Here is a 14015-nt window from a genome sequence, read left to right on the forward strand (position 1 = left end):
TGCAATTACAGAAGCTTAGAAGTCCAAGATCTGTACTTGGCAAGCTGGAGACCCAGGAGAGCTGATGGTGTAGTTGCAGTCTGACTCTGAAAGCCTGAGAATCAGAAAGGGCTGAGGTTTCAGTTTGAGCCTGAAGGCAGAGAAAAGCCGATGTCCCGGTTCAAAGGCAGGCAAGCAGGAGGAATTCTCTTTACTGGGGGAGCAGGTCTTTCTGTTCTATTCAGCTCTTCAACTGATTGGATGAGGCTCCCCACATTAGGGAGGGCAGTCTGCTTTACTCAGCCTACTGACTTAAATGTTAATCTCATCCAAAAATGCCCTCACTAACACCCAGAATAATGTTTGACCAAATGCCTGGGTACCTATGGCCTGGTCAGTTTGACACATAAAACCGACCATCACAGCAGGGAGGCCATGGGCTGCTTTCCTCAAGGGTGTTGGTCTAGTGGTGGGTTCACTGCAGGGCGTGCCTGGGCTGTCCGAGTAGTGGGCTGGATGCTGTCCGCTGAACCACAGAAGGGAGGGAGGCCTCTCTCTGCAGCTTCCTGGGCTCTTCAAGGGGTGCCACCAGTGGTAAGATGGCCCAGACTGCCACAGCAAGTCAGTAGGAGCCGCACCACGAGCAGGAATGAAGTGAGTTGACCTAGGTGAAAAAGATTTGTGCTGTGACAGAGGTTCCTTTCAGCCATGTAGTAAAGTGAACCAGGTTCCCGGGGGTTGTGGACACTGAAGGAGGGCCGGCTGCCCTGCCTTCCTCTTGTAGACCACCTCCAGGCTTGGGGGGCAGCGGCTGTGCCCTCCCTTCTGCTAACTGCCCCAGGTGACTTTCCCTACCTCTCCCGTCCCCTCCTCCTCCCAGATTCTGCGTCCAGCTCCTCATCTCTGACTCCCTGTTGCTGGGATTGAAGGGAAGGCAGTCAGCTCAGGACCCCACTGATTGCTGAGTTACAGGAGCGACTCCAAGCAGGGTTAGACTAGTCCTTTGTGTTTCCGAGAGAGTTGGGTCTCATCCTTTCCAGACAAATCCTACCCATGGCATTTTGTAAAATCTCTCTTAAAGTAAGAATCTCCCAATTGGAGTTGGCTGTGTTAGCCAATAAATGTAAATAAATTGTGCTCCAAGGTTGGAGCATTTCATTCATATGCTGTACATAATTAGAACCTTCATAAGGACTTTTGTAAATTGTAAAGTGAGGTATAAATAGAATAATAAAGTAATAGCAAACATGTATTAAGTGCTTACTGTGTACCCAAAGACCCCATGCTGTGTCCCTTATATGCATTATCTCGTTTCACCTTCAGAATACAATATGGGGTAGATATTATTACCATCCCATTTTCCAGATGAGGAATTGTGGCTTAGGGAGGTGATCTAACTTAGTATAGTTCCAGTGCTAGTTAAACTGGATATATCTTGACTCCATAAAGCCCATGCCTTTAACTCTGTGATAGCACCTCCAGTTACACTCAGCTGGACCAGAAGAAAGCTTCTAGTGTGTCAGAAGGCCCCGACAAGGTCCCTGTAGTCCTGGCAGGTTTGGCAAGGCTTTCTTCTCCGCACACTAGTTAGAAGAACCCATCTTGCAGACCCTGACAGCTAAGAAGGAGTCCACTCCAAGCTGTAGCATTCCCGAAAAACTCTCAGGCTGAGAGGGGAGAGGGTGCTGGCTCAGGGGCCATGCTCCATCTGCCCGTCCCCACCACACCGGCTTTTCCAGCTTGAAGGAGGTTGTGGCCTACCCACCGATCATTACATTTTTCTTAGATGGGGCTTTCTAGAAGGAGCAGAGAATAAAGAATTAAAGACTAAAAAGGGACTGTTGTGGGCAGCCAGGTTTGGATGGCCTCAGAAGGATGCCTGAAAGGGACAGTGTGGCTGTTGGCCACACTGTTGTCAGTTTCCATCATGGAAGAGATTCTGGTACAAAGAACCAGCAGCTTATTGTGGTTTTCAATTAAAATGAAAATGCTAAGAGGCTTCATAACTAAAATAAGAGTTTTATCACATCCAAGTGAAGTGAAAAGTCTACAGCACATTACTGTGGCCTTGATCCTGTCTGGAGCTCTCAGCTTAGTGAAAGCTGTAGGAGGTCAGACTGAGGAAGGAAAGGTAGCATCGTGGGGCCAGCATTCCTCCTCACCACCTCGCCCGTAAAGAGCATCCTAGAAGACTGCATTACACAGAGGTAAAGTGACTACTGAATTTACACTGTGAGATTAGACATATTTTAATTCCTCGAAAGATCTAGAATCCCATCTCTTTTTCTGAAAGTGCCAAATGCAACGAGGACCCTGCCCCGGCAAATAGGAGCTTGTGTTTACCTTCTCAGAGGCCCGTTCATTTCCAGCTGAGCCATGTGTTTGGCGCTGGGGGACTTCTACTAATTTTCCTGGGAAATGTGATTGTTTGAAAACCACTGTCCATGGTGCGTGTGATTAGATCCTTTTGTCATTGGGTGAGAATCTAGGTCAGCAGTAGAGTGGCTGCTTGGCCTTGGCAGCTACAGATTTATGTCTGTGTGGTGTGGTGCCTTCCCAGAGAGGAATGCACAATAGGTTTTAAGTATAGTGAATTCTGTGACAGACCTAAAGGAGGAGGGTGCACTAAGGACCTTGAAATGACCCCCAAAAGGTCAAGGGGAAGAGCAGTTTCTTCATACCCTCATCTACCTGTCTGTCCGTCTATTGATCTATCCAGAGTCTCATGCAGTTCTGGATGTAGATGCCTCAGAACAGATGTCCCATGTTTTTAATGAAGGAGGCCTAGTTTTTATTTCCCTGAGGCCTAGAGATTCCTATAGGAAGAGTGCAGACAGCGCTGAGGCTGAGGGAATTCACAGCTGGTGTCTCTCCTTCCTGATTAGGAATCTGAGCTAATCGTAGAAATAGGGTAGGACAGGTGATAACCAGCTTGGCTGTCCACAAAGGAGGACCTCTAGGTTTGGCAGGCTGGGGTCACTGCTTCAGAATCCAGCTAGGCGCACATTAGGGATGCACCTTGGCCCAGTCATGCCTTCTATAACCTTTCAGCCTCCTTGGCAGCTGGGTCTTTTCTGTTCCCTAAACATGGCAGCCTTGAGCATCCCTGCAAGCCCCGTTCCTTGCATAGTGCAATCTGGGATCCTGTCTCTGGGGTTGGTGCAGCTCATCCTTCTTTTCTGAGCAGCATTGAAATTGAATTTGCAATGTTCTAGTTTTTATTAATGGTGTTATTAACTTTCCCAAGGGTCTCAGAAAGATGCCAACAATATATCTTCCTTTCAAATAGATCATCTCATACCCCCACCCCACCCTACACGTGGTTGAGTTGCAAGAGGCCCAACATCATCCAAGGACAGCTCTCTTCCCAGCTTCTTTCTCTCTAGTGCTCACTGAGGCTCTCAGAGCTCTCAGCCCCCAGGTGAGGAAAGATCAGAGAATTAGGCAAGGGGCTAACTGGCATTTTGCCCCAATATAGTCCTTTTAATGTCCAGTTGTCATTGTAGACAGAACAACTCTGAGTTGCACTTATATCTTAGAAGCTTTGTTTAAAACTTATTATTTCTGTACTTTTATAGCCAATAAATAAACTCTAGAACTCAGAGAAGTCTGCCTTTATTAAGGAAATTGCAAACCAGCCATGTTTGACCAAAACCCTATTGGAAGGAAGAACTACCCCAGGAGGTTTGCCACAAAAGACACGTTGCGGCAGCTGCAAAGGAAAGGAGGCTGGTGCCGCTCCCGCCGCCTCGCAGTCCAGAGGAGCACCCCCTGCCCCGGTGTGGCTTGTGTTCAGACTCACTCAGTTCACAAATGACGGGGTGACTGGGAACCTTGAAAGGCAGGCTGGTGGTGGCTGTGAATCCTGATTTGGGTTTTCCCACTACCTGGGTGCCCCAAGAAGCTCACTTGTTCTAATCCAGTGGATTCTGGATGTTTTGAATCTTTATCATCTTTCCAACCTTCTCTCTTAAAATCAGCTTTATTAAAATGATTTTTTTTTTTCAGATAACCACCAAATCACATCCCCTACTCAGTCAGGTTTACAGTCAAACCATTTATTACACAATACAATCCCAAATAGTGTGTGTGCTCCGTTACTGTGAGGGCAACCTCCAGGTTAGTGCTTTCACTCCTAAGTCTATATTTAGGGAAAGTTTATACCACGTACCTTACATTGTCTCCCCAGTAGTAGTCATGAAAAAAATGTGACACTTTTCCACTTTAGATTTCCATGAAATGTGAGGGAAGTTAAGAGGTTTTTAAATGGTGTACCGTTGATCACGAGCTTCTTTTCCTTAGGTTGCATCTGATGCCAGAAGGCAAGCACAACCTGCACTTACGTTTTGCAAATGAATTCAACAAGTTAGCAGAAGACTTCCTACAATGAAAATGTGCCTGAGCACCGGTGACCTGGTGATCTTTATTGTGGGGCTTGAGCCTGCTGCTGCCTTTGCAGCTCCCCCCGCCTGGAGTCACCCCTCAGTCCACCTGCCTTCCCCGGGCTTGCCGCTCCTCCCTTCACACCCACCGCTCATCCACTACGAATAATGGCGCACTGAAAACAGCCTCCAGCTGTAATAGACACGAAAATTAAATCTGATTTTGTAACATTGAGTTGTGAATTTCTACCATTGTCTTAAATAAATTTCTATCATGATTTTTACTTTGCAATAAATCTAAGGTGAATATTTGTGCTGCTCATGACTGCTACTATAGGACACTTCACCTTTATGCTGTAACTTTTATCTGAGAGGTACAATCCTTCACTGGTCTTTTTATTTGTACTTATCACATTGCTAAAAGAGAAGCAGAGAAACAAGTCCTTGCCTAGGTTCCTTGATTTTACATTGTCACGAGAGTTGCTGGACCTGCAGCAAATAGGGAAGAAGGTATACCTTATCCTCAAATGTCTTCAGTCCTGGAGTCATTTACTGGATCCCTCTACTTTAATGCTTTGGGCCACTGAAGATGAAAAACCGTCTTATCTGTCTTTACTAAAAGAGCAGAAAGGCTATTAATTAAAAATATTAAATTAGAAATGCTATTTCGTTAAAATTACTAAACCAAGAAACATTTAAGAAATATTTAGTGAAAGAATAGAGAGACCACAAAGTTCTGGACACATGCTTTTTTATTAGTATAGATATCTTAGACAATACTATAATTTTTAGAGGAGTTCCACATTATTACATCAACAGTGTGAATTTCTGACAGGGGCAAAACTGAGCACCATAGTATACAAATAGAAAGACCATGCGTGATTGAGGACAACGACAGTTCACTAAGAGTGCACGATTTATCTGAGAAGTTCTTAAGCCTCATCCTCGCCCTCCTCCTCCTCAAACTCCCCTTGTTCGTCGGCCGTGGCGTCCTGGTACTGCTGGTACTCGGACACCAGGTCGTTCATGTTGCTCTCGGCCTCGGTGAACTCCATCTCATCCATGCCCTCGCCCGTGTACCAGTGCAGGAAGGCCTTGCGCCGGAACATGGCCGTGAACTGCTCCGAGATGCGCTTGAACAGCTCCTGGATGGCCGTGCTGTTGCCGATGAAGGTGGCGGACATCTTGAGGCCGCGCGGCGGGATGTCGCACACGGCCGTCTTCACGTTGTTGGGGATCCACTCGACGAAGTAGCTGCTGTTCTTGTTCTGCACGTTGAGCATCTGCTCGTCCACCTCCTTCATGGACATGCGGCCTCGGAAGATGGCAGCCACGGTGAGGTAGCGGCCGTGGCGGGGGTCGCAGGCGGCCATCATGTTCTTGGAGTCGAACATCTGCTGGGTGAGCTCGGGCACCGTCAGGGCCCGGTACTGCTGGCTGCCGCGGCTGGTCAGCGGGGCGAAGCCGGGCATGAAGAAGTGCAGGCGGGGGAAGGGCACCATGTTCACGGCCAGTTTGCGCAGGTCTGCGTTCAGCTGGCCTGGGAAGCGCAGGCAGGTGGTGACGCCGCTCATGGTGGCCGACACCAGGTGGTTGAGGTCTCCGTACGTGGGGGTGGTCAGTTTCAGGGTGCGGAAGCAGATGTCATACAGGGCCTCATTGTCAATGGAGTAGGTCTCATCTGTGTTTTCCACCAGCTGGTGGACAGAGAGGGTGGCATTGTAGGGCTCGACCACCGTGTCTGACACCTTGGGCGAGGGCATCACGCTGAAGGTGTTCATGATGCGGTCTGGGTACTCCTCCCGGATCTTGCTGATGAGCAGTGTGCCCATCCCGGACCCAGTGCCACCCCCCAGCGAGTGGGTCAGCTGGAAGCCCTGCAGACAGTCACAGCTTTCTGACTCCTTCCTCACCACGTCCAGGACCGAATCCACCAGTTCGGCTCCCTCTGTGTAGTGGCCCTTGGCCCAGTTGTTTCCGGCACCACTCTGGCCTGCCACAGGGAAAGGAGACATTAGACACTGTAACATAAGGAATGCCAACTTCTGTCCTTTTGACTCTGGACTAGTCTTGGAGTGGCAGATGCTTCTCTTGTAGATACTCTTATTTACCTATAGAAAAATTTCCTATATAACTGTGACCTTCAAAAACACTTGGGATCATAACAAAATAGAAAATAAGTTTAGTTTATATGAGGTTATTAATAGAGCAAGAAGATGGTTTAACAAAACCCAACCGGCTTTAACTAAGAACAGAGAACCTGCTGTAAATATTTAAATTAAGGACAATTAACAGGCAGGGGCGAAGGCACAATGTGATCAGAGGACAAGTCAGCTGTCTCAAAAAGGCCTTTGCTTCTTGAACTGCTTACTGGTTGTCACCGGTCCTCTGAGATCACCAGTAGCCTATTCACTCCTGTTGGAGGCCTTTGCGTTGCTCTCTGTTCCTGGCCCTTCACAGGCTGCTCTGTGGTGGGAGGGCTACAGCAGCCCTCTGCAGGCTGGCACTGTTCTCTGAGCTGTCCAGACAGTGACCAGAGAAGTGGCCACTGTGAACTGGGTGGCATTAGGCCAGGACTCAGGGCTGTCGTCTGTGGACACACGGTCTCCACCTCGGCATTCAACACTAAGAGCCGTGATCTCCACAGTGTCAGGAGGAAGGAGACTCACGCAGCCAGTGCCCACTGACCGTGATTACATACCGAACACAAAGTTGTCTGGCCTGAAGATCTGGCCGAATGGTCCAGACCTGACCGAGTCCATGGTGCCCGGCTCCAGATCCACCAGGATGGCCCGAGGGACGTACTTGTTACCTGTGGGGACAAGAGCCAGACTTAGGGAGTTGGCAAGAGATCACAGACAAGGTTGTGCTCTCTGCGACTCTCACTGCAGAATCCATTAGAGAAAATCCCAGTATCTGAGACAAAAGTGAGAGAAGAGGGGAGCTTTTCTGCTCTGGAAAAACAGAGGTAATGAGCATGCTTAGTCATGGCAAACATGCAGGAGTCTGAAGGAACTATAAAGTGTATTTTTTAGCAGCTGACATTTAAAATGAACACAAGAAGCATTTCTTCGTCATTTGTGTGTTCCTAGTACATTGTGTCTGCCACATAGCAGTATGGAAAGCAAGGGTGACTGGGCAAAAATATTCAAATAGTCACCAGCGGCTTCGTTGTAGTACACATTGATTCTCTCCAGCTGCAAGTCACTGTCTCCATGGTAACTGCCAGTGGGGTCGATCCCATGCTCATCGCTGATGACCTCCCAAAACTGGAAAGGAAAAGAAGGAATCGCATAATGGCCTGGCCCTCTAAATGTCAGGAAGGATAGCCCTTTTCTTCCTCGTGTCCTTGGAACAGCGGTCGCTGTGGTCAGACCGTTCAGGAGCTCTGGACTGACCAGATAGCTGCAGCCCCTGGTGCTCCAGCAGCTGCTGCTGAGGAGCTTGGAAATCCGCAGAGCATCGGCCATGTTATGGCGATTGACTGAAAAGCTGGGAGGGGCACTGAAGTGGGGGCGGGGGGGGGGGGGGGCGGGGGTGGGCACAGAGGGTTCCCTTCTAGGCAATGCCACTGGGTCCTGGGGAGGCTGTCACCCCCAGGCAGGGCTGAAGGTCGCAGTATCCCAGCTGATGGATGGGTCCTGGCAGATCTGAGGACCAGGTGGAACCCGCCCTGTGGCTGCCTTCAGGGATCAATGTCTCCTGGCACAAACCCCACCCAGCCCCCCAAGCAGCATAGTGTTATGCCAGTGACATCCATACTGGCCTCCAGCCACTGACCACAGCAGGGGATGGGTGGGGAAGGGTAAGAAGGAGCCTGGGAGCAAGGCTCAGGGCAGTGGATGGAGCTGGCCCTGGTGAGGTTGCAAACTCCATTGTGAATTGGCAGCAGGAAAGGGGGCGGGGAGGTTGGGGTGGGCAATATGGCGGTTCTGAAAGAGACCACGTCCTTGTCCAGGCGCCCGCCCACACCCATGCACCATGCCCGCTCCTGCCTGGCCCACTGCGGTCTGTAGTCACAGCCAACGCGGTCACCTGCTGCCCCGCGACCGGAAGCCAGACTCTGACACTGAACATCTTTACGTCTAGATGGGAAATTATCTAAGGTTCACGTCTTCGAAACCCAACGAGAAGCCTCCATGACATCTGTTACCCAATGACACTGCATTTTTTCATTAAAACCATAGACAAAAATATATAAATTGATCTCCACAAGAAGCCACTGGATTAATATGACCATAGCCCCATCCAAATTTCAGAGACTAATACACCCAGGGAAATGCCAACTACGTCCCCCAGAAGGTCCGTGTCCGAAGGAGATTTCAAGGGGCCTCGATGAAAAGCACACACAGCTGCGGCGCCGCGCGCACAGTGGCAGGTTGTGCGGCTTCCTGGGCCCCGCCCGGCAGCCGCGCCAGGAATGCGCCACCCGGCAGGCGGGCCGCAGCCACCTCCCTCCAGTCCTGGCCTGCGCCCTCGGGACCCGCTGCCCCGGCCCGGCCCGGCCCGCACCCTCGGGGCCGTCGCCCCCTCCCCGCGGCGCGCCCACCTTGGCGCCGATCTGGTTGCCGCACTGGCCCGCCTGGATGTGCACGATCTCGCGCATGGTGCCGGCTGCGGAGCGGGTGGAGGCGCTGGCCCTCGGAGCTGTGCGCGAGCGCTGACCGGCCGACTCAGGAGCGCAGAGACCTGCCACCTCCCCCCAGCTCAGCCCTTTATATGACGGGACCCGCCCCCTCCCCCGCCGGCCCGCAGTGACGTAATGGCGGGCGGGACCGCGGGGGGCGGCGCGGCGGGACTGCGGCACCGCGAGGGGGAGCCGGGGCGCGGTGCGAGGTGCGGGGGCGATGCAGCCCAGCGCCCCGCAGTCCGGGTCCCGCCGGCCCGCCCAGCCCCGGCAGCCGGCACGCCCTGCAGGCGCCCTCGCCCCATCCCTGGGTACGGCCCCACCCCTGCCCCGGGTCGGGGGTCCAGCGCTCAGTCGGGCCACTCTGGATCCCCGAAGAGGGCTGGAGCCCGGGGTGCTGGAACCAGGGGGAGGGGCTGCCTCCAAACAGGGTCCTCGGCTCCTGGGGGAGGGCGAGAGGCGTCGAATACCCTTTTGGAGTAGGGAGCCCAGAATTTTCACTGGAGTCCACAGCTGTTCTCTAAGGGTTTCCACATCCTGGGCACAGTCCTGGACCCCGAGCCTCGTTCTTTCTATTCCGGGTGGGAATTCGCGGCGAGTATAAACGCCAGGAGGAGGTGCAGGGTGAGGAGGAGTCGGGGTCCCAGGTGAGAGGGGCTGGGCGGCTGTCTTCAAGGAAAGCAAGAATGGCAGGTTGGGCGGCTTTTCGCTTCTACGTGTGAGGAAGATGGTCGCTTTGGGAGGGGCTCGCAGAAGTCACTCGGCGCAGGATGTGTCTCATGTCTGCTTTGGGTCTTGGGTCCTTGTAAAGGCCACTTAAATGTGGAAGATTCCACGTGCATGCGTGTGTCAGAATATAATAGCCACGGGTCAGCCCATGTACGTGTGCCTCACACGCCTTGTCGCCTAACCCTCACGGCAGCCGTATAGCGCTGCACGGCCCGGTCCAGAGGCCACCGGCCACAGGTAGCTATTGCACGCTTGAAACGTGCGTAGTCGGAGCAGAGACTCGCTTTAAGTGTAAAATACTCATCGAATTTCATGGACCCAGTAAGTTAAAAGAATGTAAAATATTCCATTAGTGCTAATTGTTTATCTATCTCGATTACATATCAAAATAATATTTTGGATATATTTTTGAAATTATATCCAATTTCAAAGTGCTTTTCTATTAACTTTTTAAAATGCCTGCTAGACTAGTAGTGACTACTAGAAAACTTTAGATTACCTGTGTGTCTCACGCTGTACTTCCGTGGAACAGCGCTGTTCCAGAGTGAACATTATTACTATCCCAGTCTCACAGCTTGGAGAAGGAGGCTCAGAGTGACTAGCCACAAAGCCGGTAAGTGAGGGCACCCGGATCCCTTCTACAAAGGCAAAGCCCAGATGGATTTTAAAGGCTTGGTCAGGGTGAGGTAAGACCCACCCTTGTTATTCTCAAAGAAGATGTGACAGTGGGCTGGGTGAGCAGGGATGTGGGGCCTACTCTTGTTTCCCAGGGCATCTTCCTTTTCCTCTCTGGGGCCAGTTTCTCCAACTATAAAATGATGATAATTATAGGTGCCCAGCAGCCAGCTTTGTGCGTAGGAAATGAGAAGCTCTATATCAAAGCGGATTGAGTTTATGGAGCAAAAACACAGCCATAAAACCCAAGGCAATGCTGTCACTATAGGTATTAGGGCTATTTGCTGTGTTGATAGTGGGCATATATGAGAGGCAGACCAACTCGCCGCTTCATCACCCCTGCTTTAGGAAGCCTGTCCTTCAGGGTCCTCCCAGCACGCAGGCAAGTGCCTGGTGCTGGCTCTCAGGCTGGGGATGGGTCTCCTAAACTCTCTAGTCTCCCCTCCCCATGCTGCTGGGCCTCCACTGCACAGGGCATCCCACTGATTGTGTTCCCGGTTCCTAGGGCTCAGCATCCACTTCTCTCAACCCCTTCCCCCAACTCCCACATCTTGGGCTCTTCATGACCAGCTGGAACCTTCCAGAACCTCTCCAGAAGAGCTTCAGTGATGACCGGGTTCCACAAAGATTTATTTTCTGGAGGTGATTGCCTCTTGGCCTTTGTTTTTTCATTCAAATGGAAATTTGGGGTCAAACAGGAGCAGAGGATGAGACCTGGAAGGGATGATACTGGGGACATAGGGACCCTAATAGGTGGGCACTTCCCTGCCTGTGGAAGGCCAGACCACCCTCATGGAATTTGCATACTCTCTTGTGTCCTGATTGGGCTGTTAAGCAAGTGACCTAACTTCTCTCAGCCGCTATTACCGTATCTGAAACATGGACATCTGTTCTTATTACGTTGTGAAGAGGACAGTGTCTGTGAACTGAATGTTTGGTGAATGTGCAGTCAGTAAATCAATGACAGCATTGATTACAGCAGGCCCAGGCACCTGAGGACGGCCTGCTCTGTGGATTCTGGCAGCAAATGCTCTTCCCAAGGCTGCCACCTTCTGCCACCTGATATGCACCCCAGATGCACCCCAGCCTGCTTACTCATTTGCCCGCCTCTCCCTCAGCACCCAGCCCTCCTGTCTGTTAGTATATAATCAGAGACACGCACAGGCAGATTTTAAAATAATGCCTGCCCAACCTACAGTGACTCATCCGAGAGCTGTGAGCTCCTGCTCTCCTCCACCGTGTGCGCACCCAGAACACCACCGCGCCGTCACACAGCAGTGCTGTTCTGCACAGCACCGGTGCAGATAATAGCAGGGGGCAAGGGAGCCCACCAACCCTCCCCTGCCCTGGCGTGGGGGCTTTGGGGGAGCTTCGGGGACAAGGTGGTTTCCTCCCCCTCTTTTTTCCTGCTTCAGTGTCTGAAGGAGCAGCTCTTCTGGCTGTTGGGCAGCTTGATGGGGGAGGGGAGCCAACATCCTCCTGCCACATGTCATTTCCTGCTTTAGACCTGATGTCACCGACAGTGTTTGAGCCGCCCCTACCCTGAAGGCACCTTGAGTGATGATGACAAAATCCAGACGGGAGAGGGCAGGCGTGGATTCCTGGTAGAAGGCGGCCATGCCTTTTACAAAAGGCCTCTGCATCCCCCTTCCCTCGGCCTGCCCTTTCTCCCCTCATGCCTCAGTGAGAGGGCTCCAGTGAGCGCCCTCTGATCACGTGCTGCTGCGAGGTGGGTGACTGCTGGTAACAGATGTCCTCTCTAAAGGGCCAGGCAGGGTCTAGTGGAAATGTGTTTAGCTGGGGTCCTGAAATTTTGAGAACATCAGTTTCCTCTGTAGAATAATGGAAACCCAAGAACCGTCCCAGCAGTGAAATTGTCTGAGTTATTCCGAAACAGTCTCACCTCCTATCTGTTCGTGCCCTCAGAGCAGGCCCGGGGTAAGAGGCACCCCGATTGCTCTCTCCCTCAGAACTCACCTAAAACAGCCCTGCCTGCTCTCCCACTGGGAGTGCACATTTTCAGGCTCTTAATGCAAGCATCTCTTTACAAAGATGGAGGAATTTTGCTTAAAGCGTCTAAGATGCTTCTTTTTTTAAAAAGGCTGCCTAATGTATAAACAGTCTCAACCCCAATTTAATTTACCTTGCAAATGTCAGCTCCACCAAAGCTGGTAAATTTTGCACCAGACAATAATAATTTGGAGTAAATATATAGTAGTATTTTTCAGCCACTTTCTGGAATGTTTCATGTCCCAGTATTGCAGTATTTTTACCAGAATTGTCGATCTGGATCTTTCAAAATTGAAAAATACATATGTGTATGTGTGTGTAATATACATATATATTCTTATTGTGGTAAGAATGCATATGTATGTTCTGGTTACAAAGTTAAAATATTTAGAAAATACTAAAAAACACAAGCATGTCTTTCCACTCTTCTCTAGATGTATTTTTTCCACTATTCGTGTTTGATGTGTTATCTTCCTTATTTTTCCTTTTCATGGGTTGTTTTCATGGGTGTTTCTGTTTGTTCCTTTTTAACATAATTTCAATTATTTTTGTCTTCCACATCAGGAATAAAGAACTACTCTACTTTCTTATGCCGTGATTTGAATCAGACATAAGCTCACAAATTCTCAGACATCTGTAAACTTCTCCCAACTGCTACCATTTCCCCAGAACCTAGAGTGCTTGGGCCATACCAAATTCTTGAGGAAGCTGCGCTTCGCATGGCCAGGGCTGGCACATGACTGGAGTGGATTTCCCCTCATTCGTTCAGCCCCCTTCCCCACAGTCCCTGAGTGGTTAAGGGCAGGGGCCCTGGACAGAGTGGTTGGCTGTGTGACCTGGGGCAAGTTACTTAACCTCTCTGTGCCTCAATTGCCTCATCTGTAAAGTGGGAATAACAATAGGATGTACCTCCTGGGGTTGTTACAAGGATTAAATGAATTATTGTGTGAAAGTACTTAGAATCCCACCTGACCCATAGTAAGTGGTATATAAATCTTAGCTATCACAGTTGGTATTCCTGCATCCTTCCTTCCTTCCTTCCTTCCTTCCTGGGAGTTCTCCATAAATTAGAGCTCAGCTCCAATGCCCTTTCTCTGGGATGCCCCTTCTTTGTGCCCCATAATATTGTGTACACCCCTCCGTATGATCGTGCTGACTTCCAGTCCAGGAGGTTGTCCTCAGCAAGGAAGGGCGCTGTCGGGGGAGGAACAAGCAGCACAACTGGAAGCGTGAGCGCAGGCCCCGTTTGGGGCTCTTCCTCCCACCCGAACCCTGAGGGTCTGCAGGTCAGCGAGGGTCCTCACGCCCCGCAGGCTGGTCCTGAGCCGAGCACGCCCCGGGGCAGGGCACAGGCCTGGACTGGCCCCTGGAGGAGCCGTGGAACCGACAGCCTGTGGCCCCCGATTTCTGACATTCTGCCTCCCTCGCCACCTATTTTCTGAATACACACTTTTCTCACAAAAATCTGAGTTGCCAAAGAATTTGAGCGGGGCCAGCCCTGGTGCAGAAGAGGTGCTGCTCCTTGTCTCGGAAGCTCGGACCTCGAGGTTCCTTCTCGTTCACTTTCACGGCAAGGAGCAATCGCGGAAGGTTTGCCGTCAGCGTTTCCTCCG

General features: G+C 51.0%; 2 protein-coding genes across 3 annotated transcripts in view; one reads left to right on the forward strand and one right to left on the reverse strand.

Annotated features, from left to right (window-relative positions):
- The window catches only part of BPHL (biphenyl hydrolase like), a 30741-nt gene extending 26084 nt beyond the window's left edge, over positions 1 to 4657 (forward strand). For both annotated transcript variants that reach the window (XR_011429837.1, XM_023624368.2), the window contains one exon: positions 4282 to 4657. Coding sequence is in view for 1 of the 2 variants with exons in the window: in XM_023624368.2 (XP_023480136.2) it covers positions 4282 to 4369 (88 nt within the window). In the remaining variant the exon portion in view is untranslated. The remainder of the gene's footprint in view (positions 1 to 4281) is intronic.
- Positions 4658 to 5095: 438 nt separating this feature from the next.
- TUBB2A (tubulin beta 2A class IIa) lies at positions 5096 to 9246 on the reverse strand. The gene is made up of 4 exons (XM_005603535.4): positions 8911 to 9246; positions 7522 to 7630; positions 7063 to 7173; positions 5096 to 6354 (listed from the first exon to the last, which is right to left on the reverse strand). Exons 1-4 carry the CDS (start codon positions 8965 to 8967, stop codon positions 5294 to 5296), a joined length of 1338 nt encoding a protein of 445 aa, XP_005603592.1. The 5' UTR covers positions 8968 to 9246; the 3' UTR covers positions 5096 to 5293.
- Positions 9247 to 14015: the final 4769 nt, after the last annotated feature.

Source organism: Equus caballus, chromosome 20, assembly GCF_041296265.1.
Source record: "Equus caballus isolate H_3958 breed thoroughbred chromosome 20, TB-T2T, whole genome shotgun sequence".
Taxonomy (NCBI): domain Eukaryota; kingdom Metazoa; phylum Chordata; class Mammalia; order Perissodactyla; family Equidae; genus Equus; species Equus caballus.